General features: G+C 31.2%; 2 protein-coding genes and 1 pseudogene across 7 annotated transcripts; all 3 read right to left on the reverse strand.

Moving 5' to 3' along the window:
- Positions 1-6,431: 6,431 nt before the first annotated feature.
- LOC102669129 (uncharacterized) lies at positions 6,432-7,047 on the reverse strand. The gene has a single exon (XM_006580775.2). The coding sequence runs from the start codon at positions 7,045-7,047 to the stop codon at positions 6,679-6,681; it is 369 nt and encodes a 122-aa protein (XP_006580838.1). The 3' UTR covers positions 6,432-6,678.
- Positions 7,048-13,350: 6,303 nt separating this feature from the next.
- On the reverse strand, positions 13,351-23,058 carry LOC100794454 (potassium transporter 10). Of its 6 annotated transcripts, none has more exons than XM_014775640.3 (10): positions 22,755-23,058; positions 22,499-22,573; positions 22,059-22,373; positions 21,100-21,340; positions 20,317-20,562; positions 18,624-18,674; positions 18,236-18,496; positions 17,955-18,122; positions 16,812-17,066; positions 13,351-14,494 (listed from the first exon to the last, which is right to left on the reverse strand). In XM_014775640.3, the coding sequence occupies exons 3-10, from the start codon at positions 22,182-22,184 to the stop codon at positions 13,452-13,454; spliced, it is 2,391 nt and encodes a 796-aa protein (XP_014631126.1). In that variant the 5' UTR covers positions 22,185-22,373; positions 22,499-22,573; positions 22,755-23,058; the 3' UTR covers positions 13,351-13,451. The 6 variants fall into 6 exon arrangements, with proteins under 6 accessions (XP_014631126.1, XP_014631125.1, XP_040871393.1 ...); XM_014775639.3 differs by having other exon boundaries at positions 22,739-23,058; XM_041015459.1 differs by having other exon boundaries at positions 21,100-21,325; positions 22,755-23,057.
- Positions 23,059-24,244: 1,186 nt separating this feature from the next.
- On the reverse strand, positions 24,245-26,583 carry LOC100794977 (pentatricopeptide repeat-containing protein At2g41080-like; annotated as a pseudogene).
- Between the last annotated feature and the right edge of the window lie 426 nt (positions 26,584-27,009).

A 27,009-nucleotide genomic window follows, 5' to 3' on the forward strand; every position in this document is an offset into this window, starting at 1 on the left:
GTAAAGCATGGTGGAAGCAACATTAGTTAGTATAGTACTGCAGTGATATATATAGTAAATGTTCTTGTATTCAACAACAGGAATTAGAAGATCAAGGCGTCAAGCCATCTTCAGATTACCAAGAATTCAGTTCCATTAGTGTTCGTGTGAATTTATTATATACTGTACTTTGTATTTAATGATATAGATTATTTTCTTTAAGACTGATGATGTAGATAAATTGATAATTTGTTATTTGTGACTTTTCTAATAGAATGAATGGGTCACTAACAAGCTTTCTGAATTTTTATCTCCTAGATAAAATTGCAAAATATTTGAATACATAAATTAAGAAAAACTATTAAATGAATGAAAGAGAATAATAATTTTAGAAAATTAACTTTATCATCATTAATTCATTTTCAATGATAATTATTTTGGGATGAACTTTTTTTTCTTATAAGATGATTATTATGAGACAAAATGAGTATGCATTTATTTATTATATTTATGTATATTTATGAATTTTAATTCTAAATAATGTATTTATTTATACATTTTTTTATATTAATGAATGGTATATTTAATAGAAAATGAGTTTTGAATACACATTGATTAAAAGATATTAGGGAAACGATAATGAATTCTAATGATATAATAAATGAATGTGAATTCATGTATTTATTAATTTGTTATTGTGTGTATGTATATTTTTTTATGGAATATACCTAAGTATAATTATGTAGTTTAATTTTGGGTTTCACTAACTTGTGTCCTTAGAACATTTGGTTAAAGAACTAAAATAAAAAATATTTATTATATAAATTATAAGAGAACGTAAAAAAATAAAGAATGAATAACGTAATTTTTTGCCTTCCAATAAAAGTATTTCAACTTTAAGTTCCTCAACCAATACTCTCATGGTTTTGGTTAGCATTTGCCTTTAATTTTTAAATAATAGATTTACTTATGCATTTTTTATATCAATGAATGATACATTTAATAGAAAATAGATTTTAAATGCACATTCATTTAGAGATATTGGAGAAATGACAATGAATTTTAATCATGTCATTAATGAATATTTGAATTCAGACATTTATTACTTGGTCCACCTATTAATATATAAATATCACTAATATTTTTTTTTCTTCACTAATTATAAGTCAGTTTGACTCATCTATATTTATTAAGAAAATTAGTTATTAACATTAAATTTATCTATAATTATAATATTTTTTCAATTTTATCCTTAAATTTATTAGGAACATATTTATATTCTCTAATCTCCACAGGAGATCGAAAGAGACAATTCATTATTTTAGTAAAAAATTAATTAATGTACAAGGCAATTAAAATGAAGTCTTATAAAAAGAGACATTTTTTAAAAAATATCTTATAAATAGAACAAAAAGGAAATATATAATAATTTTATGCAATTTCCATAATAATAAATATTTATACTTATACCGTAAAAAAATAATTGCCAATAAATTAAATGAGCATGATACATAAATGGCTGTTTTCAACAACTAATTATTATAATAGAAGATATATAATATACAACAACAATTATTATTATTATTATGTGAAATATACATGTTTGATAGATAAATTATTGTTACTATTTTTTTGTGTAAAAATTAATACTATACTTCTGTATATAAAAGTATTTTATTATAAATTTAACAAAAAAAATATAATAATTATTATACATTATTGTTTAACAATAATAAACTATTCACTTTTTTATGTATCTTTTAAGTATATATATTATAAATCAATATTTTTTAAGGTAGATCAATACAATTTATATTATTATCACATATATCATTTACAACCAAATAGGAGTATCTCTTGGTTGAGTGTCAAATACTAATCTCTTGAGTTATTAAAATTTATTTAAGAAGTTGATATATTTAAATAAATATTTTTTCATATGCACCGGTCAGGGATAAAACATATGTAAAATTAAAAATTTGATCAAAATTATAAATTTTTAAAATAGATGGACTTGAATCTAAAAAAAGATTATCAAAATTGTAGATAAAAAGTTAAAGGAGATCAATTACAATTTAGTCTTTTTTTCAATTAGATCCTTAAACTTATATTTGTCTATTAATTGAGTTCTTCTATATGATTGTGATTATGAAGAATTAATTATTACACACTTAACTAAGATTGCAATGAGATGACTTATACTTCAAGGATGTGTTTTAAACTCAGCTAATTATGAGAGTTTTCTGCAAAATATGTGAAAAAAAATTAGTTGGGTTGAGTTGACCAATAGAAAAGAGTTTGAAATTCTATAGAAATATTATAGGTTTCACTAATTCACTTTGTATTTAATGTTTATTGAAAATTTTATAATTTTTAATGAATTTTAATCAATAATATAAAATATGTTAAAAGAAATATATCAAAGACTATATTCTTAGTACCCTTCTAGTTTATATTCTCACTTTTTTTTCCTATAAATTTTCCTAATTATTAGTAAAAAGAATAGATATTTTTATATTTTAAGATAATAATTTTATATTTAGTTTTAATTTCATTTAATTGTGTAAGACGATTTATATGAGGATAACTGGATAAGGAGTAAGGATCCTCCACTCCAGCATCCATGTACATACTTCTATTTTCTTGGCTTGACTTTGTTATTTGAACATCATTTAGCAGAATGAAGAAATAATGCATTAGATAGAAGATTAGTGATGATGAGGGATCAAAATTGATATCTCTCTCTTCTGACTCCCAATTAAAAAAGTGTAAGAGTCATTCATGCCTTTTCCAATGGGTATGTAGTGGCAACTCTGTCTTAAAGTGAGACTTTAATGGGAATTGTGTATGAAGCTCTGACCAAGAATCATACGCGTTTTGGTGCTTGGTCATTTGGTGACTCCTATTATTCATGGTCTGCTTTTCTTTCTAACTCGAGCACAAACGAGACTTATATTCAAAAGTTTTCTAAAATAAGCAAAGTCTCAGAGAGAACAATTAAGAAGAATGAACAAAAAATTTACTAAATTTGGATCTCAAAATTAATTATGAATTCTTCAATAAAGAAAAACTAAACATTCAGAATTAATTTCTAACGTGAACCAAACGCGCACTTACTATTTTATTCTCATAATAACATTTTGATCCGTAATAATAAATAATCTTTTAAAATCTCATATAGTTTTATAAATATATATTTAACTATTTATTTATTTTTATAATTAATTAATTTATTTCATTAATATGATTTTTGGGGTTTTATATGTTAATTTTTATAATTTTATGATTATATTTTCATTTCTTTCAAATAAATAAAAAAATTACATTATTTTTAATTGATTAAAACCTTAATTATTATTATATATAGATCATACATAAAAAATAATACAATGCCTATGTAGTATTTTTTCATATTTATAAATTCTGTTGTCTTTTATTTTAATCCTTACAGGTTTTAAACATGTGATAAATTATATACGCCCTATTCATACATTACATGTTTGTTTATTGCGTTATTTTTTAGCGTTAAAATAATTACATAAAAGGGTTCACAAGAATGTAGATAATTTAATACCAAACACAAGTAAATTAATTGTGAATCATTGGATATATCTGTATTTTCATCAATTAGGGTGTAAATTTGTGACCTATAGGGAGGTATACTGAGATATTTGTGACCTCACATATGAATCTCTAATTAGATTTTTTATGTTATTTGCTAAAAGATTTTCAGATAAAAATTGTTCCCACGAAAAAAAATCTACCATTGGAGATGGTGGGTTGTCGTTGGATTCTCACTGAAGGAGCTTTCAGATGGATTGATGAAATCCTTAGAAAGATTTACCATTAGTTTAGACTTCCTTTCATATTCAGGTATAAAATATAAATTGTGATGGTTTACCAATATGTGGAGAATTTTGGTTCAAATTTACAAATGTAAAGCAATTGGGTACACTTTTCCCTCCGAGTTGAGTGTGATTAACTATCGGCGTCTAATTTTACGTACCCATGCATTGTACTGATTGAATATATTGATATGAACTTTTCTTCCAATTCCAACTTGCCACAGAAGTGATATAAAAAATAGAAACTAATAGAATCATATTAATTGTATTTTATATCGTCATCCACTAACGATCTCCCTAGCTAATTGCTAGAAAAAAAAAAAGATTTTTAACTTTTATAAAGAAAGACAATTTACTATACAAACTCAATGTAAAAGCTAGCCATATAGCATGTGAATATGATTTGAACTTTGAGCACTTGAGAAGAGATAATGTGGAGAAGAGCTAATTGTCAGACAATTTATTATTGTCGTTTCAGACACCATTAGCTAGCAAACACATTGTGCAAAACCATCTTTTTGAGTGCCACAGAAGAGTGAAATTAAAGGAGTGCACAAGCAAGTGGTCAAGTGCTACTTCTAATAATCTAATTACCAGTTTCTGTGAATCATGTATAAAAATATCAGTGATGGGATTAGGCACACTTATCAAATACACCCCAACTCGGCTCTAAAATCTAAGGAACGGACTTATTAACAGATCGACGATCAATACGTAACTTCAAAATAGTTTTAAAGTAATTGTTTGGAAGCTTATGGATTTTGCTGTCACACCTATATCTTTGTGCATGGAATCATTAAGATTAGAAAACTAAATAGACATACAAATTATATAATTAATGAGTATCTCTTAAACCATAGGTGTTAATGTTCATCTTGTTGACCTTGACTTACAATTAATCTTATGTAAAATATGCATGATATATAAAAAAAGAATAATGTTATATTTGCAATTTATTTTTTCATTTTTATAAATCTCTTTCTACTATATCATTTATGATTTATTTTTTCTCTTCTTTACCTATCTTTTTCTTTTGCTCTAAAATACTATGTTACTAGTATAAATTTTTTTTTATTGTATTTGTATCAATTTTAGAGTAGTAGTACTATTATATATATAGAAGAAGAAAAAAAAAACAATTGAAGTTAACAACTGTCTTATAGCTAGCTAAACCCAGACTTTGTCTGCTGGTGCTAATTTTGTTGACCATTATTTTCGGAATTTTGTTTGATAACTTCCCTAATAACCTATGCATGCTCGGAGAAAGTAGCTGACCTGCACATGGCTGCTTACATTTCAAGAAACAGCATCTCTTCATCGCACTTTCTCACACTTTCGTTTTAAAATAATTACTAATACTTAACACTCGTTCCGTTCCAAAATATATAATGTTATAGATTTTTACACAAAAAAATATAATTAATTTATTTGAATTTTAAAGAAAAATTAGATAATTTTCAAATATATCTTTTATCTTTCTTATTAGTTTATCCTTTTTATGTACTAACCTTAGAAAAAAAAATTTAATGCAACATTAATTTTATAAAATCATATATTTTAAAATAAATATTTTTTTTCTAAAACATCTTATATTAACGTAGACAAATATATTACTTTCTGTAGTAACATAACATTCATTACCGTGCACACATTCAACCTAGTAGAACATCCCTATACTGGACGTTGGCGACTTTCTTTTTGACTCATTTCCATTTTACCTTGTGCATAGTAGTAGACTAGTAGTAGTGCTATTTGTATTTCATTTCAAGCCAATGATACGAATTCCAATATTTGGTTAACCGTGGAAGAATTTAAATGAGATATTTACATACACGAGAGGAGTAAATCAATGATTAAAACACGATTTTTTGTTACATAATATTATGTATAACATCTCAATATATAGAATGGTATCATTTTAAATATATAGAATGGTACATTGTAACTATATATGAAAAAATCATCCTCCGAGCTAGCCAACATTATATAAATTAATTTGCTGATAAGAAAATTATATCAATTAATTACGAGCTCTATGCAAATTAAAAGCTTTCTGAGATATTGACTGACGACAAAAATCGTTAACATCGTTTGACTTTATTCCAAACTTACAAATCGAATAAATCCATAATATATTATTAATATTTTTATCCTATTTAAAATAATCTTTTGGCGCAAGGTCCTAGGCCTTGTTCTTTGAATAGTTTTTTTTTAATTTTTCTCCTTTAAACATTGTTAAAAAAGAAAGATTCATTAACTTATTTGTGTGCATTTTAATTGATTTACGAGAATAAGTAACATGCCCATCTTGACGACACTGCGAATTTGAAAATTAACACTTGAAATGAGGCTTGTCAAAAGACTACACTACATGTGAATATTTTTTTTGGATACTTAAAATATTGATGTAAAGTATTCATTAATTTGACTGATAATTATTTTTATTAAAAAATATTAACTAATTACTTTTATTAGATTTTTTTTGTAATCACTTTTTTTTTATTATAAGACTTGATCTAAAGTCCTTGCTTAACGAAACAGGCCAAATTCAGATTTACACATTATTACTAACAACTTGTTGATCATTAATTGGTGAATATATTTAAAGTTACAAAACCTAAGCTGCTTCGTATATATAGAACTAAACAAAATTAACAATGGATCATTCATCATATATGTTATACAGTACAACAAGCTCTTAAACATTAGATTCCTCCACTATGAAAATTTGCAGATCGATGATTCCCTCATACCCATCTTTGTAGAAGGGGAAACCCACAAATATTTTTGTGGAAAAAACGAGAAAAAAGAAACTAGTACTGTTTAATAAAGAAAAACAAGAGATTCTAGCTAGCTATTGGTTAATGGGAGTTCCTTGTACTTGAACAATGGGGCATGGAGTTCTTGGATTTGCCAGAAACCTCGAAGAAAAAGCATAGAACTTATAGTAATCTTCATCCATTAAGCTGCCACATCCAGTGGTGTCAAAGTTCAAGGAATAGCTCAATGGATCATAGCGGCATTGGAATGAACCCTGTCGACTTGCACTTTTTGGTCGCAGTGTTCGGCCACGTCTCTTGAGCTTTGTCATCAGTTTTGTCACCAAACAACAACAGTGGCATGTTGAGATCAGAGATTTTGTTGCCACGGTATTGGTGGTGGCAGATTCATGTTGCATCTTCACTGTGGTGGTGCTGTTCTTTTGAGACCTTAGAGGCCACATTTGTAACTTATGGCAAAGGAATATATATATATATATATATATATATATATATATATATATATATATATATATATATATATATATATATATATATATATATATATATATATATATATATATAATTTATTAACTTAGATATTCGCTTTTTTTATGATTATATTATATTTTAAAATATTCTTTATATATATACCTTAACAAATATTCACCCTACATATATATATAGAAAAAAAAATTAAAAAATAAGATTACATAAAATATTTTATGTATATATAATGTTGGTGGAAATCTTTTAATAGATGTGAACTAAAATATAAAAAGTAATAGCAGCAACAATAATAATATCACTATATATACAAGTTGGCTCGACTGCTTGACTGCAGTCTGCATCAACCATGTGATCACTATAATTAGGATAGATTTACTATACAAAAATTGTAGCGTTTGATGATTTTGTTAAAAAAAAAAATCATATTACCCCGGTCTATAAAAAAGTAAAAAAATATATCTTTTTTGTTAATTATAAAAAATATAGAATTATTATTTTCTTATTAAAATTTTCTATTTTTAATTACTTGTAAGACATATTAATGATTGTACTTATTTTTTTATAAAAGTGAATGCGATACTTGTAAATATATTAGAAATATAAGATTGATTTGTGGATGAATTTTTTTTTTCATTAACAAAATACTAACAAGTTGATGAAGAGAAAAATCATATCAACCGGACAACCTAATTATAGTTATTTCTTACATAAATTAGAAAAATTCCTTCTCTAGTCTGACTTTATATATATATACTGACATGTTGACATTTGATGTGATTTGTGTGTCCTATGTCTGGCGTGATATTCAGTTCCTAGAAACGAACTCCAAACGTGCTTTGCTATACAACCTGGTTGTGGTGATTGCATTGCAATTTGCAGTCCTTGTTGTGAGAACTGAGAAGCATGGCCACTCCCTTGGTAAGGCTATGTTTGGACTACAGTTTAGGAACTAACGTTTGGATAAAAACTCTCCTCTTACTTCTATTAATTTCAAACTAAGTTTCAAAATATAATTACAATAAAACTCAGTTTTAAATCAGGTTCAACTGAAAATTAAGCAAGATATTTTTCAATTTTACTTTTAGACCTCTAAACTAAAAAACAAACATGCACTAAGTTGGCATGTTTAACAATTTTTCCTCTAGACTCTAATTAAGCCTTGCTATTTGTTCACCTTCAGGTCCAAAGCCTCGTATTACGTAGTTTTTTTTCTCTTTCAAATCTAGTTATAAGTATCAAGCATTATTAACTATATTTAGTGATTTTTTTTAAATTATGTATTTTTATTTGGAAAACTTAAACTCGATAATTTATTTAGGATATATGAACTCAGTTACACTCCAATCAACCTAATACGAGTCAGTGAGTTTGGTTATTAGTTAATGTACAGAGACAATTTGACTGCAGTCAGTACAGTGCCTCGTGAAGGCAAAACTATAGAAGTGGGTCCCACTCTTCGCCTTAACTTTTCTTTTGCTGAGTTTCTTTGGCGAAATCAATTTTTTTCCAGGTTTTAGTTATTTTTTGCCAAGTTTTGGATTAATATTTTTTAATAAACCGGAGTATTAAAATAATAGAAGATCTTTCTTTTGACCTTTCGCGTCTTAGATTCAGTTTTGGTAACATTATTTTACATTACAGGGCACATTTATTTTGTTAATAGGAGGGTCAAGCTTTGACAACTCTACTCTTTTATGATCAGTGTATCATTATTGCATGTGCAGCCAAAAAGTTAAATGATGTTAATGATTAGAGCATGGGTTTTTAAAATGCTAAATAACCCTCCATATCTACGATCATATTAAATTGCAGATTTGAACGCTATTATTAAGAATAAATAATTACATATAATAAGGATAAAAAAATACATATAAATATTACATATATAAATATAATAGCATAATTACGTTTTACACTATAATTTAATTATAAACAATTACTACCTTTCTTTTTATTTATAAAATATTTTTTATTTTATTGTTGGATTTTTTTTATAAGACCCTTTGTATTTGTATTTTAAGGTTTCAATACCGAGAGATACAACAAATTCTTTTATTCTAATAAAATAACTATGGAGTTTTTTTTAAAAAACTTTTTTTTCCAGTTCTATTAACAAATGTGATAGTGTAAATTAATTAGATAGAAATTGAGGACATAATTAATAAAAAGTACTTAATGTTATTTTAAATTTGAAAATGACATATATAAATATAAATATTCCAAAATTTTCACAATTAAAAAGGAACAGTGAATGTACAGTATTTTCTTTCCAAGTATTAATTAATTAGGTGAAAAGTAATTAAGTGAAAGAAAAATGAAAAATAATTCTAAAAATAATATAAATTATTGATAAATTTAATGTTATTTAAAAAGATCCTATATATAAGAACGATAATAGTTTATTTTTATTCATAAGAATTAAAAATAAGTAGTAAAAATTTATAATAATTCACATATTCTAATCAACCAATCAACTGAATTGGATCCTTAGGTGGAATGTAAGCAGTAAATATGTAAAGTTTATTATTTTTATAATAACTATATAAAAATTCATACTATAAATTATGAATTTGACAATGTCATCCTTAGGATTCTTGGTGTTATCTAGGCTTCTAAAATTCTTCTTTTCAATCTTCCAAATACTTGGTTCTTCTCATCATCATTCTTCTTACCAAGCTCACATAATTAAGATCATTAACTTGTTCTAGTGCCCCCTCTTGGTTCTTGAACTATCCGACCCAAGATTACATACTTGAAAAACGTAGTTAGGCCAAACTCATAATCCAACATCTTAGATTGCATAATTGCTAAGTAAAATATAACAACACATGATATTATCATGCATGGTACAAAATATTCCAATAAGAACATGTTTATAGCATGTCCATTGCTCTTTCATTTTTTTTATTTGTCATCATCAAAACACATTTTTTCAAGTGAGCCCGGGGGAGAGAGAATTGAATCATTAACGCGAGAGAGAAATGAGAAAGAATTTGGAGATCTAAAGTGATTAAGGTGATAGCTAGAAAAACCATATGCTTCTTGCTTTCATCTACTCCCTCCTTACTTAAGACCTAAAGTGATTAAGGTGATAGTTAGAAAAACCATCTTCTTCTTGCTTTCATCTACTCCCTCCTTCCTTAATTATATGACACTTTTCAGAAATTTGTATCTCTTTTTATAAGATTTTTTTTCTAATTTTTAGATGCATGCATTAGTTATTTTTTTCCTACATATCATTATTTAATTATTCTCTTTCTAAATATTAATGAGAAACAAATAATTGATAGATTTAATATGATTAATGAAATTAATTACTTTTTTTAAAAGATGTGAATTAATTGAAAGAATCTTATAATTAGGAATAGAGGGAGTACTTATAAGATGTTTTGTTTGAATTGAGAAAGAAAATCCCATTTTTACTTTACTAATTAAATTCCATGTCTAGTGGCTATGTAAAGAAGTTTTTTTTTATCCTGTGCATAATTTTGAGTCATGTTTGAAAGGGTTGCATTGTTTAGTTCATAGCCTATGGTACGGTACATACATAATAGCCATCCTTGAAGTTTTTGGCTTTCACAGCCTATGGTACGGTACATATACATATCAGACATTGTCTGCAACAAAATTTAGATGGAGTAAATGACTCTAGCTGTTATGTAATGTGTGACTAGTATTAAATATACATGTAAATGACAAAATGTCACGATTCATGACATGTTTGGGCATTTATAATATGCATGCATATAAAATTATTCTAAGAACTACCTATTACCTAAGCTTGGTACTTAAGTTTGAATTCTAGTGATTCATGGTATTTAAGCTTGAATCTTTATAATTCATGGTATGTAAGCATGAACCTAATGGTTCATGATAGGTAAGAAGATGCACTTGTAACAGAATAACCTTATAACTAAATTTAAATCTTTATGGTCCATGTATATGTATTTAAGCTTGACTCTATACTTTAGCGATTAAGATAGACTCTTTGTGTGAAAAGATATTTAAGATTGAATATATATGATTCATGTTATTTTAAATTGATCCCTAGCAGTTCATGCACAAACTAGATCTTCCTTGAGTTGACTGTTGTGAGAAATGGACTGGAGGTCCTCTTTATAACGGTTATAAAAAAAATAGTACAAAGAGAACTGGGCAGGGCACTACTTGTCCATTTCCTCAACGTCAATGCCCACGTACTTGGGTCAGATACTACACTCATCACTTGAAAGAGAAAAAAAAGTTGAAGGAATAGCATAGATGACATGAAGAGCATCTTTGTGTATGGGTTTCATGCGGACTTTTGTAACAAAATGACGTTTGCAAAACTATTTACACCTTTTCTTTTGCGTTAAACCAAACATGCACGGTGCAGACGTGCACTAACGAGGATTGATTTATTATGGTTCAAACAATTTTGACACCAAATTCGAATTATTAGAATAATACTTGATTAGAAGATTTTAATGAAAATCTAAATAGTGGAATTCCTCCAAAAATTTTAAGTCACTTTAAATTGGACTCTTTTAAATTAAGTCTTTCAGGTCAAATTTTAGTCACCAATAAATTAATTAAAAAACTATGCCTATGAGATAATTTAATATTTCTCAGAGACTAACTCCTCCTCTATATAAAAAAAAAATTCCTGCTAAGATTTTGATAGTATTAATTTCAAAATTTGTTAAAACATTTATAACCCAATTATTGCTGGTGATAAGTTAATATTTAAACTTATAATGTCTTAACAAAAACTAATAAACTATCGATTAATATTTATCAATAAAAAGAACCCTTCAAATTACATATTTTTCTTATTCATGAAAATGGCCAGAATGTTCACGAGCTTTAGCTCATGTTCAGAGTTGCTTTATGGTGTGTTGGAAATTAGATTTTAAAAGAAAAAGAAGGACAGCATTTTTATGTTTAATAAGCATTCCCTAATTTAATATTTTTTCAACAAAAAAGGATAGATTAACATAACTTAATATCTTAATATTTGGTTTATATATATATATATAACTTATATAATTTAAAAATGAAAATTTTACCCACCCCGGCCCACCCTTTTCCTTTGAAACTCTACTCCCAAACATACCATACACCTCAAAAAAAGGGAATTTAATATATTTGTCCCTTTAACTTTAGTCTTCCATTCACTTGTTCACATCATGTTTATTTTTTTTTTTTGGTAGGGTGGGGAGGGATCTAAAAGACTAAAATCCCTTTTTGTTTGGGTCAATAGAATCCTCTTTTATTCTGAAAAGTCAAAGAGAAGAGAAGAAAATAAGAACTGGGCTTTTGAATCCGCCCCACTAGTTGTGCAAGTTATGCTGGGTGTACAACAATTTGTATTTACATGATGTACTTAGCAACACCCCCACTGATTTGGGTTGTGTTTAATTCGTGGTTATAGGGTATTGATCAAATACTTAACCACTACTGCTGCATAGGCGCATTCTTTTTCTTGTTCTGTTGTTTGTAAACTTTGGGAACATCTTATACCCTTTATGATTAATATATTGTTTTGGCTGATAAAAATAAATAAACTGGTTGTGTTACCCCTGAATTAATTATTCCTTTTAAAACTCAAACAGACCCACTTTTATTATACATTTTATTACCGGAAATTTGCAAATGTTTACGCGTGCAATTACAACCACTGAAAGTGAAAACTGAAAATTGAATGTCTCTTTGGTATTTTGTTATGCACAAACATTTGTGATGCCCTGTGCCCTAATATAGGTTTAATATTTCAAACGAAAAAAGAAAATAGAAATCAGAGTATACACTCCACTGTCCCATCACATGAAACAACTTAGATTCCACACAAAAAAAATAAAGGTTGGTTGGTGCCTAACTCACCTATAGTTTTGAGTTTGTTCAACTTGTCCCCCTCTACTTCAAAAAGCATACCTATATTCCCCACAAACTATACCCCATGTTTGTACTAGGAAAATTATTATAATTTATACCAAACTTTCCTATAGTTTGGAGTTTGTTCACCTTACCTAACCTCTAATTTGGGATGTGTTCACTAAATCCACGAGGTACCACTACAACCCGAAAATTGTATGGGTGGGCTAAATGTTTACGTAAAAATTCATGTTCCTTACCTTAAGTAACTAGGCAGCATAAAATGGAGACGAGTGAAACGATTTAGTATAACATAAAGATGAGTTGAAAATCTATTTAGCCATATGGGAGCAATACTTTCAATTTTTAAGAGATAATTGCCAAAAAGCCATTCTTCTAAGACATCTCCGAATTGTAACACTTGATTACCATAAGCTAAGTGTTGTTCATGTGCTACACTCAGCTCATTTTGCAAAAAATGGCAATCACAAGGATATGGGGCTATCTATACATAGAAAATCTGGCCAACATTTAAGAGACTCTCATGAGGGACATTGAAGATTACACTATTTTCCCTGCATATCTTCCTAAGAAATGCATAAATATAATCAACAGCTATTTTCTTGTAGAACCTTGATTCTCTCCTTGCCCTCACAACTGTGTTTCCTAGTATGTGAACCACCCCAGCATCCCTGCAGGTATTCAAAAATTCAAATTCGTCAACTTCGGTCTGGCTGCTTGTTTGACCAGAAGACCTGACAGTAATATTCATGTGATGCGGTGATCTAACTGGTACTATTGAATCTACTGAGGACATTGTTAAATCCATATTGGAAGAAACTGTGCTTCCATTGTTATGCAAAAGGCCATCTCTTGGATGCTCTATTTTCTGTCCATATAAGCTGTATTCATCTGAATCTGAACATCCTTCCATCATAGACTCAAGCCGAACGAATGTGAAAAGGTTCTCAAAGAGTTTTTTCTCAAAATCATCATCTTTCTTGTGCAGATCTTTATAGCCATACCGTGCCACACATCGAAAGATGTGGAAATTCTTAGGTCCAATCCTCTTGACAAGGAATCGTTCTTCTTCTGGGACTGTGTAGACAGGAAGGTACTTCACACATACAAAAACAACAACGGAATGAATGGCTGGTAGGTTGGTGATGAAATGAGAAAAAATGTGGGGCACTCCACTTGCAAGTTCTGTGTAGACTAGTCCAATTCCGGGGACACGAACAAGTCCTAAACTTGGGCCAAGACCAAGAATCCATGCCATTGAGACCTTACTATGCATTTCAAACTCATACCGTTTCACGGTGCCGTAATGCCAAACAGACATAATAATAAGAAATGCTCCAGCAATGGCAAGTGGAACCCACCCACCTTGATCAACTTTGAAGAGTACTGAGGAGAAGTATGTGCATTCCACAATCAATGATAAGCCAGTGAAGACGAGGACGAGAATCCAATGGCAGCGCCACACTAGTATCATGATTAAAATCATAAGGATCGTTGTAACCAGCATGACTATAACAACTGCAGTACCTGTTATGAAAACGATAAACATACAATTGAGTACCTGCTTAAACAAAGGCTGTGATGACATTGTAAAACAGAAGTAATAAACATGTCCAAGAGCATTACAAAGTTTCCTAAACCACGTATTGTTTTGAAACACAAATGCAAATGTAGTACTGCTTAAACATATAAATGTAAAAGGTGGGGAATGAACATTATAGTTATAGGGCTATTTTGAAGCATTTACTCAAACATAACGATCTGTTAAGAGCTCATATTTGTTCATTGGAAAATATTTTGTTGCTTATGTTCTCTTAACATTGAAATAAGGCTGCCACCATCCAGATTACTATTCAGCTTTTGTTATAGAAGTTTCAAGATTACTATCCAACTTTTGTTAGTAAGCTATACCTGTATTTAAGAAAATCAAAATTATAACCAATTAATATACAAAACATGTGGATGCATATTAGAAATCATGGGTGCTAACATACACTGCTTGTTTTTTAGGAGTATGTTAGCAAATTACACCTTTGATGTATTTTAAGAAAATCAAAGTTATAACTTGCTAACATACTTCTAAAACCCAAGTGGGTACCTAATCCCTAAAGATACAAGGGATGTATGATGTATCTAGTGAGAGGTTTATTTATATGAAAATAAGAAGAGTAAATCTTGACCATACAACCCAATGTGAATTGTTAAGATTAAAAGTTGTTTAATAGTCACATGATCATTTAGAAAAGTTCATGATTATTTTAATCTTAAATGCTGATAAATAGATCTAATGGTTAAGATTTAGCCCCCATATTCACATACCCCCCCCCCCCCCCCCTTCTCTATATACATGTGTGTGCGTGTGTATACTTGTTGAGTTAAGACATGGAGATTGAGCAATTTTGCTACATGTTTTTGTTATTTTTATCTGCTGTATTTTACATACATAGTTTTATAGGACTTCTTATCCTCCTTTTACATGTGGTCTCCCTTTCTTTCTGTCTAATAGATTTTCCTTTACTATTTAACGAAAAATAAACTGACTGGGGGATTATCTTGATACAGGGTGGATCAAGTACAAGTATATATGTATCCTAATCCATGCATATATAATATAAACACGGAGAGACAATATGTGATAATGAATTCCATTTTACAATTCTCCCTCTCTTCTGATACCCTCCAACATGGTATGAGATCTTGATCTAGCACCACATGGAACCCTTAGATTTCTAATTTGGTAATTCCCTTTATCACAAAACAAATTTAAAAAACTGAATGAATTAACTCTTTCTGTGTGGGTGTGGTCAATTCCCTTTGGCCTTATCAATTCTCTATTTCTTGATAGCTGTTTGTAATTTGTATGACCCAGTGAGTAACATATCATGGTTCGTAGCATGCATAGGGAGCACACATCAAGCTTATTTCTGTGCTTGTTTTGACCCTAGAAAGCGGAAATCATCTTAAGAAAGGAGCTACAAAGAACCTGCTGCAAGGGAATTTATGAATATGATAACCAGTGTCTTTGACCTTATCTTAGTATAGGCTATTTTACAGTTCTCTCTCTTTCAATTGTTTCTCTAACATATTGTTTGTTGTGCATTTAACATTTTCAAACAAATAGACATAAAGGGCAGTCCAGTGCACAAGGCTCTCACCTAGTATGAGAGGGCAAATGTACGCAGCCTTAACCCCCCACACAAAGCAGAAGGATTGTTTCCAGGACTTAAACCTGTGACCTCCAGGTCACAATGCAGCAACCTTTCTGTTGCTCCAAGGCTCACCCTCATTATCCATCTTGCATATTTAAATTGGATGCATATAGGACCAAAAAACATCAAGATATTTAAATGGGATGCAACATAGCATAAATAGTATGCTAGACATTTGTGTATGAATAAACATACATGGCAGCTGGACAATATCAAGATGTTTAAATGGGATGTGCAGCTGCATAGATGTTGTAGGATATAATGTTAGGGTCAAGGTTTAGTGCTTATTAGTTGATGCAAGCTACTAAAGGAAATTGCTTTCTAATACTTTCACCAAATAAAAAGAGAACTAATTTACTTAGCTAGGCTTATCGAGTGCTTTCCTCAGACATGGCATGATGTGGATCATCACAAAATACTTTTGTTTTAATCTTTTATTATAATTATTACAAAAGTGCAAAGATGCAGATGAAGGCAGGATGTTTTACACTGCACATGATATTTTGGCATTAAGATCATTGTTTCTCAGTTGTCTTCTTATCAAGCCTAAAATTAAAAAAAAATAAAAATGACATCATGTGCATATTTAAAAGCAAGAAATATTTATCTTAACATTCAACAAGGGAAAAACCTACCATATGCATTTCCAATCTGGTTTTGATTTTCGAACCCAGCCGTAACAGCAATGCAAAGAATCATAAGGATCCAATTAATATCTGGAACATATATCTGGCCAAGAAATTTCTTTGATGTATACACAACTTTAACTCTAGGGAAAGATCCAAGAGCAAGGGCTTGCTTAATAATTGAAAAAGTTGCAGTTATTGTAGCCTGGCTTGCAACTACGGCTGCCAATGTTGCAACAATAAATACTGGCCAATATATTCTATCTGCAGAACCATAGAGAATCAATATCTAATGATAAACTAATACATGAAGAAACAAATCAGCATCATTCAAACAAAAAAAATAGACAATTCTTGTAATAGGTTTATCTCCAAGGATAAAATGTAAAATTAACCAGTAAGACAAACAAGTCAAAATGATAGTATTCAAACAAACTGGATGCAGGCTTTAACATAGAGAAACAGATACCATGGAAGTTCAGGCAAATATGTAAATGAGGGTGCACTTTGAGATAGAACACAGAGAGAACTAGGCTGTATATCCCAAAGCTTAACTTGAACAAAAAGGCCCAAAACATTATTTATGACACACATACACAGTACACACACAATAACTAAGGCTTGAATTTATCATTTAGGGATGTGAATTATCAGCTTCAATTCATTTGAGCTGGTAAGGAGTGATAAATATATTATGCAGTCTAGCAAAATGCAAGGATGATTGCATTGTAAAGAATAGAAAGAGAATTATAATAAATTAGTTAACATAAATTTGACAATAGGAGGGGGAAAAAGAACAGAGAGAAACATTGCATCAATAAAAACAAACAGAGAGAAACATTCATCACGTTTTCTATTCTTAATGTGGCAATATACTTGCTGACTATCAGAATATATTCTTGAAACGGAGGTTTTCCGGGATAATTTTCTATCACACCCTCATTCCATCATCAACAATCAAAATATATACATACAAAAGAGCTAGCTGTCAATCTAGAAAATAGAAACTAAAAAGGAATGAACTCCTAAATTTTGGCCAATAAACAGATCACTATCTAAAATACAAATATTCTCCTAATAATTACATATCTGCACAAATAATAACCACAATTTCATAATCAATTTCAATAGAGAGTGAAAAATATGAATGACCTGGAATTGAACGATAAAAAGCATCTTGTGAATGGGTCAAGTTATTCATAAGGTAAGCAGCTTGACCAGAATAGGCTAAAAGAAGGCAAGGAAACACAACTAGAGTAAATGCAAGCTGTACAGCTGAGACTGGAAAATGGGCTAGGTCAGCAAAAAGAGCTTCTGTCCCTGAAAAAAATCATTACAAGACATGTCAAGTACAAAATAATAATAACTATTCACTTCATTTGCAAATGATTATGAAATACAAGAAGGAAATCAACAGCAATAAGAAATTTTACCAGTTATGCTGAGCATGATCCCACCAAGGGAAGTCCATCCTTCCTTTCCTCCTCTTCTAAAATAGCGATATATATACACCGGAGAAAAAGCTTTTAGAACACCGCTTCCATACTTCCAGATGTTAAATATACCTATACCTCCAATTAGGAGAAACCAAAGAAGGACAATTGGAGCAAAGAGCCAACTAACTCTATCTGTGCCATAATGTTGCATGCTGAAGAACCCAACTAATATTACCACAGCAACCAGCACTACTACACCTGTATCCCAGAAAGAAAGAAGCTTTTTCAAGACCTATGAACCTAAAATTAATTAAAACAGTAAATACTTCCACACATAGCAGAAGAAATTGAAGAAAAATGTCTTATTACAAGTGTAGGAACATACCACTACTCATCCGAGGCTGATTTACCTTGATGCCACCAACAGCTGATAAAACTACAACAGAATATATGGTTATGAATCTCTTGAAATAACTGGAGATGTGTTAAAGACAATACTCAAGAAAAAAGGTGTGTTAAAGACAATAACTCAGCCTTTAGCAAACAACATGCATAAAATATAAGCAGAAAAAGATCCAAGAAATAATTAGGGCTTATTTGGTTTGAGAAAAATAGGAATATGAATAGTGACTGACTAATGCCCTGCAGCATTACAATTGTGATTTACCTCATAGGATCGTACATCCTATGAGTCGAATACACCCGGGCAAGCTGAATCGTGCCTGGATCGCCGGTGGGTAGGATCAGAGTGGGATTGAGATCTTCCACGTGCAATTGTGAGATAGTCGATCCTCGGCAAGGCAGAGCAAGCTGAAAAAACCAGGTTGGATCTGTATGACCCAGTTCCAGAGTCCCTTTCTTCTCATTCATGAAGCCCTTTCCTACCCATTTGTGACTTTCTTTGTTCCCTACCCATTTGCAAATCTTTTCATCCTGCACTGCCGGACCTCTCCTTTGTTCACAACCACCAGACCTCCACTCCATGCTGCCACTTGTGCCATCGATTGTGCCTCCCTTTGGATGTAGCAACATGTAAACTGAAGGTCATTCTCACTCTCTAGTCTACTGCTTCTCACAGTCTCATGCTCAGTCTTTGGGATTTAATTTGTTCTCTCATTTCTGATTTGGATTGTTCTATGATTTCAGTGCAACGGATTGTTCCCTTGTGAGTTAGATTGTTCACTCACAGCTGTTGTGTTATGAATTGTGTGTTTTGTTATGTATAGCATTTGACTATTTGGATCTTATAACTTTGCTATAATTTATCAATTTAAGTTTGTTTAATGTTGTGATTTAGAGGTTATTTTCTTTGGAGGTAGGAACATAGGATCCCAATTATGACCCCTGAGTTACAAGTTTTCAACACCCCCTCCAGATCCTAGGTAGAATCTCATGTTTAACAACATTGTGCTGCAGCATGGTATTTCAAGAGAAAATAAATACTGCAAGTCCGCAACCTTACAGGTTTTGAGTGAATTTGTATCCATATAAAAGACCCATTTAAGTTTTCCCAGGACCTTTCTAAAGTATACATATGGTGTGAGAAACAGATGACAAATGGTTCTCCAAAGTGATGAATAGAGCAGAGTACTCTGTGCACATTACAATATACAGGAAACATATTAGAATGGCTGTAGCTTACATGGAAACTGGATTAGGCACATGCCAATCAGCAATACATCTAACAAAAAGGAAGGCATACTCCTAAGATGTAATGAACCAAGTAACAAAGTACACAAGTTTTCTAAGTAGTGTACTAATATCATGAATTCCTTGCCCCTCTCAAGCTTCATTTTTAAATACATCTTTGTTGCTGACTCTGTTGGTACAAGTAGCATATAAGGTCATTCTACGATCTACCAATAATTTATATCCTCATCATTGTGTTTTTCTATCATCCCATAAAATGAATTAGTAATTACCTTTCACAGTTTGGTAAATCAGCACAAATATGCACACATAATACGGAAGCACATGCATTGATAGATAACTTGTTTGGTAAACAGCAAGCAAGTTAAAATTTATAAAAATATTTTTAAGAAAATGGAAACAAGATCAGATTGAGAAAGAAGGCATACCAGATATAGCCGGGGTAAGAATCCCATCTCCAATAACCATACAGGTGCCAACAAGGACAAGAATAAGAATGGCTCTTTTCGCAGATTCTTGTTCCTCTAACCATCTTTTGGTTTTTGCAGCAAAAGATTTTTCATGGAAGGTAGACCGACTATATGTCGTTAGGTCTTCATCGGTTCGATGCTGGTTAGGAATGGTTTTTATCTTTGCATGCCGGCAAAGCAAGGAATAAAGCGCAAATGTTCCACCTGTTCCAGAAATGTTAGTTTGATAAAACTTCATTGCAGCTCAGCAGTCTGAAGCTAGTATATCTATCTAATACAACCTATATATATATATATATATATATATATATATAAACTTGTGAATTTTACTTACAGTTATGAAAGGAAACTGGATAGTTTATCATTAACAAGAAACATGGTGAAAAATCAGACACTGTCATTCTACAGTACTAAACTGTTTATTTGATATACTCATAAGGAATTTTAATTATGAATGCTAATATACTGCAGATATCCCAGGAAAGGAAGAGAGGGGCATATTTTCTGGTATTAAGATATCTGTCTCATTTCAGATTTGTATGTCTCAAATATTATGGGATGCAAATATTTACTACACAGAATGGATCCTGTAGGTATCTTATTGACAGAAAATATCATTAAAACCAGATTAAAGGAGCTGATTGTCCCTTAGAAAAGTTACAACATGGTACTAAGTATTTCCTTGTACAACGTTAACTATCTCAAACATATACACCAAAAATTAACAAAAACAATCTATACCTTGGCCATTGTCATTTGCTCTTAATACAACAAAAACATATTTGAGGAGTGGCACCAAGGTAAGAGAGTAGATAATCAAAGAAAGCGCTCCAATTACATCCTCCTCATCTTTCACTCCATTAGGAAATGTATTGTAGAAAACATACAAGGGTGAAGTGCCCAAGTCTCCATAAACCACACCAAGACTCTGAAATGCTAGCCGCAGAAGCAACAATGCTGAAGATTTCTGAACAAGTAAAAACTGCATTAACAAGGAATTACATACCAAATCCCTTAGCTTACATAATAGCTTATTAATGCATCCATATTCTGTAATTTGTATAACACAGAAAGAGCTGAATTTCTTGGTCAAATTGACATCTAGTTATGTATCAAGTTGCTTTAAGTATTTTTATCTTTTAAATGAGACTAATAAGGTATCAAGTTGCAGTTGTGGCTGCAGTTGCAGTTTTATCGCAATCCTTGATGTTGCAGACAAATGTGGCCGGTGCAGCCCCAATTGCGGCCGTATAGAGTCCAAAAACCTTGATGTTGAGGTCGAAATTGCGGTCGCAGACTGTTTTTTAAATCCTGTGCTGTTTCAAATCTATGCTCCACAATGCATTTAAAAGCAGGGAATCTTTCTTGATTCAAAGGAAAGCCCTACTTTTTGTTCAATTTGTGTTCTAATGAAGTCCTTGACACTGCTAGCAACTAAGAATACAAATTAAGTGGGCTGAAATTAAAAACAAGAAGAGGCAAATCAAAACTATAGATTACATAACTTGAATTTCAAGTATCTTTTCGAATAGTGAGTGACATTTGACAGTAGCTACATTAATTAATCTATGTACAAATTAAGAACCATAATTAGAATTAATGAATTGCATTTTTTCCCTCAATAGTAACAGTAATGACAAAACAAATTCAGCAAGAAAAAGAGAAAGACTGTAAAACCAAGTTGCGATGAGGCATCATACTTTTTCTCTGTACATATTTCTGAGCCTTCCTGCCTCTTCATCCATAGGCTGGTCAAGCTTCTGATCCAAATCCCACATACTACCTCTGTTATCACTATCTTCATCAGTATCTACTCTCGAACCCATTTTGAGCTTAGTTCAATAACTTGCAAGTTCCAAGCAGTAACAGCTATGCAGCCTTATAATCTCCCTTTTCAAGAGTTCCTCCACCCCTTAAGAAAAACACACAGCAAAGCAAAACCTTCAGGCCTTCAATCTGAACTCACTTGAAATCCATGCCTATTGCAACCACGGATCCCAACTACCCAAAAATATCTGGAAAAGAAAGCAAAATTGAATATTTCACTGAGGTCCATGCTATCTATGAAAAAAATAATAATTAGAAAGAAAAAATAAAATTCGTCCAACCGAATTTCAAAAAATCAACACAAAATCTATACCCTTATATTGATCCAGCCTCACTCTCAAAAAACATCATCAGAAACTAGGATAAAAAGAGTCAAACTTTGCCAGGCCTACATAGATAATCATAGTACAACATAAATTAATAGAGATATATATTGAGCATCCAAATACCCTAATAAAAAACACTCAAATTTGAAACACAAAAACGCAAATTTAATCCATGCAACCATACCCCTTAATTAAAAACAGGAAAAATTCTTGCTTGAAGGTGTTACCTGAAGCAAGCCTCACCTCTTGTAGCATAATCTGCTACTTGCCACTGAAAGTTCCAAAGTGAGTTCTCAAAAAAATCGTTTTTTTTTTGGGTTCCTTCCAAGTCAGGGGTTAAAAACCAGAACCCATCTGAATTTTCACATAACTAGGCTCAGTGTTGAAAACTAAGAGATGAGAAGAACACATGCAAGGTTTTCACAGGAAACGAAGAACGTAACAGAACTGAAACACAGATGAGAAGAATGTGAGCACTATTTTCTCTTGGAAGCTAGCAGACAAAAAATCTCAGAGCGATAGAGAGAGAGAGGGACAAATCGAGAAGAACCAAACTATAATCTAGGGAGAGAGATGTGGATGTGGGACCCAAAGAGTAACTTTTTATTTTTTTTCAGTTATTATTTTTGTATTACTTTTATTATCACGATTTTCTTATTAGTATAGTATTTTATTTTAGTGTTTATTTTATTTTTTAGGGGGTCCTCCATGCTGTTATTAAATTAACCATTAGATTTGTGGTACACATTGGAAAAAAAAAAGTTCTATAATTGGCCAAGCTGGATGAAAAGATTTCCTACCTATTTTCATGTTGTGGAGTTGTATATGTAACCACAGTACACTACTCGTGTTACATATTTTACAATACATATCATTCTTAGAATCCAATACATAATTTATCGTAACTGCTAATGGAACTTTTTATAATAGGTGTCTAATCATGTGCAACGTCACCCTAGAAGCAGGGAGGGACCATATGCAGAACATTTATTGATGCATTTTTTTTTATTAAGGGTGTTGAAAAGGCGCATTCAGTTGGGTTTTTATTCAAGCAACAATTTAATAATGCACATTTACTTTTTTTAATTTAATTCAGTCTATAACTTAATAATACATGAAGTAGGAATGGAACTGATTTACAAACATAATATAATATAAGGTAAATCATACAATTAAAATATAAAACTAAAGTTGATGATATTTTAAATAAATGGTATTAATATAAACATGACATATGTTCTGTTATTTATTAAGAGAAGTAGTCTTGTAATTAATAATATGTATAGTTTTTTTATTAAAAAAAAGGAGATTAAATTAGGTTGGAGCAACCTAAAATGTAGTTTGAATTCATCCTTAACACGAAATATCACTTTATTGTATCCATTAGATAATTAAACAAAGTTCTGATTTTTTTTAAAATCACACCACAAAAGTTTAGCTGTTATAGTTGAAAACTTCTAGAATTTATAAACCTTGCACTAGAATAACATATTTCCGATTTAACTTTCACACCTTTCAAACCACATCTCTCAATTTAATGGCCAAATTATGAAGAGAAAAATAAAGTAAAAATGCTTCGTAGTATCAATATAACTGATAAAAAAAAAGTGAAATTTATCAAAGCAATGGCTAACGTGGACGCAACTACTTTTTTACCCGTGCCATATGACAAAGACATATATCCATAACTAAGTTTAAATGTGCCGTACACATTGTATGACTTAAGAGGAAATAATTTTTTTTTCCAATTTTACTGTAGTAAAGAGTGCTTACAAAACAAACCACTCCCAAAAAAATGAGTAACTTAAATAAGTTGTGTATTAAAAGAGAGAGAGAGAGAGAGAGAGAGAGAGGCTATTTTTACATTCTGAAAAGACTATTGAAGAATCTAATTTTACATTCCAAAATAAGAGTAGGAAACAAGTAGGGAGGTGCAAGAAGCCAGGAAGTAATTGCCCTTAAATAATTGAGTAGGCAAGAATAAATATAATGATAGGCTAAATATGCTCCGTGGGCTTAATGCAAATAATTCCCACGCACATGCTGCTGCAATTAAAGTTGCATCTTAGATTGACCCAATTTGCAAGAAATTCTCCAGAGGAAAAAGATTATCTCTAGTGCATATCACTCAGTTATATTTTTATTTTTATCTTCCTTCGAAATGGTGAAACCTGCTAGAATCTCGCACAATAATTTCTAAATTTTTTATCTCTGATATGTACTTGATGGCAACATGACAGTCACTGCAAACCCGCAAGTTTTTCATCACCCTTATTGGCACTCCCTCTGGGGTGTTCATTAAAGCAAAAGCAATTGCCAATTTCTCACTATGGTGCCTCAAGTTGTGTTCTTTTTCCTCATTGTCCATGTCATGCAAAACGTAGCTAGTATCAGGTACATAGCCCCGCTTCTTCATTTCTGAAGTTAATTCTTCCAGATACTGATTAATCTCGACGTGTTTTGGGTGGCATTCATCACCTATATGGAACTGGTGAACCTGATTCCTTACTTCTACCCAACTTATGCCTGGTTCTTTCTTCACCATCTTGTCTTTCATGGCTCTCCTCACCTCAGAAACATTTTGCCATCTGTTAGCTGAAGAATAAATGTTGGCAAGTAGAACATACGTAACCGAGTCTTGAGGATCAATCCTAAGAACTTCTTCAGCAACCCTTCTTGCAATGTCGGCATTCTTGTGGATTTTACATGCAGATAATAATGTTTTCCATATAATTACATCTGCTTTTACAGGCATGGATCGTATCATTGCCTCTGCCTCCTCCAAACAACCAGACCTGCTTAGTAGGTCAACCACACAAGTGTAATGTTCTAGTCTGGCCTTGAGTTCATTACTTTTTCACCATCATATCAAAGAAATCGAGTCCTTTGTCCTTCAATCCACAATTACTACAAGCATATAGCAAGCTCAAGAATGTGACCTCATTTCCAGGCAGATTTTCTCGTTCCATCTGATTAAAAAGCTTGATTGCTTCCTCTCCTTGACCGTGAAACCCACAAGCAGCAATCATTGAGCTCCACAACACAACATCTCGCTCTTTGCATTCCAGAAATGCTTTGATAGAGTCTTGCAAACATCCACATCTAGAGTACATACTAACCAATGAACCAATTACAGAAACTTCAGAAATAGCTCCTGCTTTGACTGCTTCAGCATGAATTTGCTTCCCTTGACCAAGGAAGGCTAACTCCGAACATCAGCTGATCACACTCACGAAAGTAATCTTATCTGGTCTAAAACCTTCCATTTTCGTCATACAGTATTGATCCATAACTCCCTTAAAGTACCCTTTTTGAGCTTTTCCAACCATAAGTGTATTCCAAGCAACCAAATTACAATCTGGCATCCAATTGATATCTCTCTTCCCATCATGCATGCTTCCAGTTTTCATATACATATGAGCTAAAGAGCATCCAACAACCAAATTACACTCAAACCCACATTTCATAACATAGGCATGAACCTGTTGCCCTGTCAACAAAGCTCCCAAATGTGCATATCCCCTGAGCACGCAACCTATTGAGTACTCATCCGGCATGAAACCCAGCTCGCTCATTCTCGAAAACAAGAGCAAAGACTCTTCATTCATTTCAAACTTGGTCAACTCCGTGACCATTGCATTCCATGTGGCAACATTTCTCTCGGGCATTTCCTCAAACAGGTGCTTGGCACTCTGAAGATTTCCCATTTCAAGACAGGCCTTGATCATAATGTTCCTCCTTGGCATTCGATCAAATAGTGCAACAGCGGCTCGAAGTTCCCCAAATTTTGAGTAGAGGTTGAGGAGGCGGTTGGAAATGAACTTGTCTGAGGAACACCCAGAAGTTAATATCAAGGAATGAAGCTGTTTCCCCAAAGAAACATACTTTAACGGAATGCATGCTTGGAGGAGGTTTGAGAACAAACGGGGTTTTGCCCATATCTCAGATAAAAAGCTTTCAAACGCTTCTCTTAAGTGCCCATTGGAACACAAGATGGCAAATTTTTCTTTGCCATCAGAAAAAAGACCAAACCTACCCATGCATGAAACATGAGCTAATGGGTGTTTATGGGGTTGAGTTCGGTTTAACAGAATAATTTGTTACACTTTTTTACATTTAAAATTAAATTTTAATTTTTTTTATCTTTTAAAAATCAATTTAATAGCTTTTCACATATTTAATAATAAATTTGACTATTTATTCTTTTTATGGTCGGTATAAAAGAAGTAACTTTTATTTTTAGTGAGTACTCAAAGCATTTGTCTTCAATTGGAAAGTATTTTTTTCCCGTCACTTTCTCTCCTCACGTATGTATGGTGGTAGTAGAATAAGAATAAGAATATGCATAAGTCTTGATAGAACTAACTACAATTTGTAAATGGATTTATATTGGTATAGAAATTATGTGTATGGAAATATGTATGAATATATTCTATTTCAAATTTTTTGTACAAATAATATTTATTTCTTTTGGTACATATTCTATTTTTCTCCTATT

Source organism: Glycine max, chromosome 5 (genome assembly GCF_000004515.6).
Source record: "Glycine max cultivar Williams 82 chromosome 5, Glycine_max_v4.0, whole genome shotgun sequence".
NCBI classification, from domain to species: Eukaryota; Viridiplantae; Streptophyta; class Magnoliopsida; order Fabales; family Fabaceae; genus Glycine; species Glycine max.

Bases quoted from the DNA above. Each gene is read 5' to 3' on its own strand.
- LOC102669129 (XM_006580775.2), bottom strand. From the start codon at position 7,047: ATGTGGCCTCTAAGGTCTCAAAAGAACAGCACCACCACAGTGAAGATG.
- LOC100794454 (XM_014775642.3), bottom strand. From the start codon at position 22,184: ATGGGTTCGAGAGTAGATACTGATGAAGATAGTGATAACAGAGGTAGT. The intron at 17,067-17,954 runs GTCATTCATATT...ATGGTTCTGCAG, and splicing joins TTTTTATCGTTCAATTCCAG to ATAGAATATATTGGCCAGTA. The intron at 14,495-16,811 runs GTAGGTTTTTCC...TTTTCATAACAG, and splicing joins CCAGATTGGAAATGCATATG to GTACTGCAGTTGTTATAGTC.